This window comes from Elephantulus edwardii, unplaced genomic scaffold, assembly GCF_000299155.1.
Source record: "Elephantulus edwardii isolate Elephantulus edwardi_28Jun2011 unplaced genomic scaffold, EleEdw1.0 scaffold00493, whole genome shotgun sequence".
Classification (NCBI taxonomy): Eukaryota; Metazoa; Chordata; class Mammalia; order Macroscelidea; family Macroscelididae; genus Elephantulus; species Elephantulus edwardii.
The window spans coordinates 185,931-191,295 of record NW_006400243.1 but is presented as its reverse complement, the minus strand read 5'-3'; the positions used below and the strand labels follow the sequence as shown (position 1 = coordinate 191,295).

The following is a 5,365-nucleotide window of genomic DNA, read 5'->3' as shown; positions in this document are numbered from 1 at the left end:
AAAAAAAAAAGAACAAACAAGCAAGTGTGGGGCCTTCATATCTAAGAAAAGCACTGGTAACTGGCTAGGCCAATGACAGATAATGACTGATAACGCCAATGACAGAAACATGGTTTAAACGGTCCAAAATTCATTAATTATTTCTTGATGCCCTATGATGCCCTTGGAAAAAGACATCATCATGTCAGGGAAGGTGGAGGGTCAGAGAAAGAGAGGAAAACCCCAAACAAGATGACTGGTACAGTGACTAAAGCATATCAGAGATCTTGAGGACGGTATAGAATAGGTCAAGGTTCAGATCTGTTATTCACAGAAAGCTTGCTATATGAGTCCTGGTTGAATTCCATGGTACCTAACAGTAACAATGGATTCAACACCCTGTAAATAGCCACTAGAAATTTGGCAGAAGGAAAGCAATCTCATTGGATTAGCCTAGTTTCATCTCTAAAGCCAAACGAGTAAACAATGATGTTACAGCTCAGTTAATTCTGAAGACCTCATAGTCAAAGGTGTCATCAAGATCATCAGGAAGGAAATCCATAGTGTAGATTCAAGGACTCAGACAGACATCAGAACTCCAGGGGGCTAAATTCTGCCAAAGACATGGAAAGGACTGTTGGAACTATAATGCTACCTCACTCTCACCTTCTCTCCACCAGGGCCAAACAAAAGGGAACCCTTCCATTTGAGATACCAACACTGAAGAAAAATGAAACAAACAAGTCAGGATTCCAGCTTTTTAGGTAGAAGGGCATCTGTCCAACAAAGTCACCACTTACGATTTCTTTATTTTAGGGCAAGATTACAGCTCTCCTGGCTCAAACAGTCACAAGACATAAGGATAAAGTGGAGATGCTCTTGCAAAATAAAAAGTGCAAACATCTCGACCAGTGTAAGTTCATTAACCTAATAACCTACGCCAAAACAAAATGGAAAGTGCCAGACTCTCAACATTTCTCAAACTTATTAGTTTTGTTTTAAATGATCTGTTAGAAAAAGGAAAAAAGAGATAATGGGAGCTCTGGAGGCCTAGTGCAATCCCAGAGGCACAGGATTCGAATCCCCCAGATGCTCTGCTGGAGAAGGAGGGGCAATCTCCTTCTGTGCCAGTCAGATCCGAATCAATGGTACATAAGAGAGAAAAAGAAAGGAAAAAAAGATCTTTGTTTTGGTTGGATATGAAAGGCTACACTGAGAGACCTGTATGTAAATCTAAATTATAGTTTCCCAAGATAATCATCTATACCTGTATGCATTGTTTACAATTCTGAAAATGGCTATAAATAGTTGTAAGTGTAGTCTATACCTCAGTTGTGTTGTTACTAGAATACAAAAGCATACAAGAAGAGCCCAATGTTTCTTGAATCTCAGACTCTAAACAATCGTTCATGCATTATAAGTTGAAAGAGAGGAAGTATTAAGTCATGATGGCAGTGCTCCATGAAGGAGAAACAATCAATTGCAAAACCCTCTGCATTCAGCCAAGTAGCCGCAAGGGCATAGTGGTTGAAGAAAGTGCTTTGCCGTTCAAATGAACCACCAGCCAGGCCAGCAGAGAAAGCAGCAGCAGTCTGCATCCCTCAAGACTGGAAGCCCTGAGGGGGCATTTCTACTCTGTTCTCCATGATCCCTGACTTGAAGGTAGTGGAGATTTTGACTGCACTTAGTCATTGGAGCAATGACCTGTTCTCAATGTGGAACCAACAAAATCAGATCTTTGAAAAAAAGGGGAATTTTATCTTGCCCTATGCCCTTAAGTAAATAACTTTAGTTGCTTCTGTGTATGCAGGCAATGCTGTATGACTTACACTTTCCTAGATTTTATTAGGGTTGAAATGGCAACACTTAATCTTTTAGATTGGAAGCAGGAATGGCATCCACTTCATAAACAACTTGCCTCCCGGAACTATGAACTTTGACAACTGTCCATAGTTATAGAAAAGGCTTCAGGCCTTCTGCTCATAGGGTCACTATGAGTCATGTTCGACTCAAAGGCAATCAACAACAACAACTTGTAAAACAGATATTAGAATACTAATTACTTTGCCAAGGTCCCAGAGTGAGCAAATCATAGAATTCCAACCTGGCCCTCCAGAAGAAAAAGTCTTGATAACTCAATTACAAAATGGATAAAAGGCATGAAAAGAATTTTCACAGAGGAAGATATTTAAATGTCTAAGAGACCTATGAAAAAATGCTCCAAATCACTGGCAATAAGAGATGCAAATCAAAACCACAATGAGATACTATCTCACTCCAATAGCAGTGGCAAAGTTTTAACAGGACAGCAAGTAATAAATGTTGGAGAGGATGAGGTGAGAAAGGAACTCTTATACATTGTTGGTGGGATTGTAATATGGTACAACCACTCTGGAAGGCAGTTAGCACTTCCTCAAAAAGCTGAACATAGAAATTCCATATGACCCAGCTCTTTCATTGCGTGGAATATACCCCAAGAAAATGAGAACTGAGGCTCAAAAGGAAACTGTACACCAATGTTCACAACAGCATTATTCACTATCTCAAGAACATGTAAACAGCCCAGATGTACAACTGCAAATGAATGGACTGAGAAGCTGTGGTACATTCATTCAATGGAACACTACGCAGCACACAGGAGCAATCATTTTGTAAATTACTACCTAACTTGGGAGGGTCTGGACAGCATTATGCTGAGTGAACTCAGTCCCACAAGAGCAAATACTGTATAAAACCATTATTGTAGAATGAACATGAGGATCCAAGGAGGGGAGGGTGGAAACAGGGGCAAGGATGGGGGGTAGGGTGTTAATCACACGGTTGCACAATTCGATGGGTGGGTGGGCTGAAGGGAATGGGAGGGGTCTTTGGTGATAAACAATGTATTCAAACTTTGTAAATAAATGCAAAGAGAACCTATCTGCAACAATGAATGAATGGAAATCCAAAGTCTCTGTAAACAAACAATAAAATTAATATTAAAAAATAAAAGAAAGTGCCTGAAGTTGAAGGAGATGACCATGGAGCAGCAATGTAGGTTGGAGAACAACACACAGCAGAAACTTGGCCAGCCAGTGACAGTGTACACCCCAGCAAAGACAGAGACCAAGAACGTGGAGCAGCCCACGGATGGAGATGGGAGTGCTGCAGTCAGAGGCATGCACGTTTCACCAGCCATCCCAAGAACAGGTGCAGCATTCATTCACAAAGGCAAAACTAACCTGTGTTCTCCTGGGAATGCTGCAAACCACTCTCTGCTGAAACCCAAGTAAGTCATTAATCAAAAGTAGTCAAGAGATCTCGGCTTTGCCTTAACTAAAGTTTAATGAAATGTTTAAGAATTTTTAAATAAGTGTCAAAAATTCTATACCTATGTGACAGTTTTATTAATTCTGAGTAGTACTTAAATATTCAAAATAGTATCAAAGTTAACAATATCCTAGGAAACATAGCAACAATGGAAATAAAGCCTGAAAAACAGAGATGAATGAAGTAAGAATACTGCTTTACCTAAGACGCCTGAAGACCGCCGATGGAGTTCTTCATTAAGCTGTTTTTTATACGGTAACGGTGATCTCACAGATTGTGTCCTTGTGGGGAGCTGAGGGCTGGCCCAACTTCCACTCAGAGACGGCTGCTCTCCCTGGCCACCTTCTGCTCTCTCTGTGGCAAAGAAGAGGCTCGCATTATTTAAAAACAAAGATTCAAAGTTCAACCAAAAGAAGGAAGCAGCTGAAATTTTCAAGCAAGGATGTATTCACGTTACACGCAAAATTAAACATTAGTCTGCTTTCTTAATAAGAACAAAATTTAAAAGTGGCAAAATTATAGTCCAATAATAACTACACTATTGGAATTTGTGATTATCTGCTTTACTTTTTATTATAAATTTTGGGGTGTTTTTAGCATAAAATATTGTGCAATCTTCAAATAAAAATAGGGAATTTTTGTCTGTCTTGTTTAAGGGTTCCATCCCTTACTGTTAAAATAGTGCCCAGTCGAAACGCAGAAAAACACTCACTGAATTTAAAAAAAAAGCCAGGATCAATCTTATGACAACTAAATGTACTCTGGTCTCCTGAATAGAATCCTAAAACACAAAAAGTATACGTGGTAAGCACTAAGGAATGTAAATTAAATATGCATTTCATCCCGACACTCCAAAAACCTAAGACCAAGCACACAACAGTTCTTGTAAAGCAGAGAGGAGGGAGGAGGCTGGGGAGCTGGAGCAATGGACACACCAGGATGGAAAGAGACTGCTGACACTGTCAGAGTGTAACAAACATCACTGAACAAAATGTGTAACCTACTCCTGTCAAATCAAGCCCAACATACGCTCCATCGGTGCTCTGAGACTATAAGTAATATACAGTGAGGAAACTACTCCTCTTTCTCCTACAGATCACCTGATGGATCTGAATCACCAACCTTTCCGTTATGGCCCAAAATGTTACTATGCTCTACACAGGATTTCTTTAATAAAACGCACAAAAACTGTTGAATATGAACCTAATGTGCTATAGCAAGCTTTTACTAAATACAGTATTTTTAAATTCACTTTACTTAGTAATGTTACTGGCTGTCAGCCAATCAACCCCCAACTCCTATGACCACCTACCCAGTCCTGCACCAGCACTGGGATCAGAGGTTCAATCCACTGTGATCTATGTGGTTTTCACTGGCTCATTTTCAGGAATAGGTGACCAGGTCTTTCTTCCTAACCCATCTTAGTCTGGAAGTTTTGCTGAAACCTGTTCAGCCTACTGGAACACATAAGACACCAGAGTCAGGAGGGAGCTGCACGTGAGGCCCACCAGGCATGAAGCAAACCCGGACAAGCTGCAAAGGTCAGATGCTGCTTCATTGTTAACAAATGTACTACAGTAGGTAAGATGTTAAAAATGGAGGAAACTAGATGTGAGGAGGTATATGGGAAAGTCTAAAACTATTCTAAAATATAAAATTGATAGTCTTAAAAGCAGACTAATAGGAGTTTATGGCAAAGTTATGTTGTTGTTGTTATGTGCCGTCGAGTCGCCTGCAACTCATAGCGACCCTATGTACAACAGCCCTAAACTCCGCTCTGTCCTGTGCCAATTGCACTGTCTCCGACACTCCCATCCCAATTATCCCAGTCACTGAATCAATCCACCTCATAGAGGGCCTTCCTCTCCTGCGACGTCCCTCCACCCTCCCAAGCATGATGTCCCTCTCTAAGGACCGGTCTCTCTTCACATGTCCAAAGTATGTTAGACGGAGCCTCAGAATCCTTGCCTCCAAGGAGCCAACCAGTTTAACCCTCTCCAGGACAAATCTGTTTGTTTTCCTAGCAGTCCATGGTATTCTCAATACTCTTCTCCAGCACCACAGCTCAAAGGCATCA

General features: G+C 40.8%; 1 protein-coding gene across 2 annotated transcripts in view; it reads right to left on the bottom strand.

The window, feature by feature from the left end:
* Positions 1-5,365, bottom strand: part of PIKFYVE (phosphoinositide kinase, FYVE finger containing) — a 94,744-nt gene that overhangs the window by 85,244 nt on the left and 4,135 nt on the right. For both annotated transcript variants that reach the window (XM_006903008.1, XM_006903009.1), the window contains exon 2: positions 3,490-3,642. In XM_006903008.1, coding sequence (XP_006903070.1) covers positions 3,490-3,642 — 153 coding nt within the window. The remainder of the gene's footprint in view (positions 1-3,489; positions 3,643-5,365) is intronic.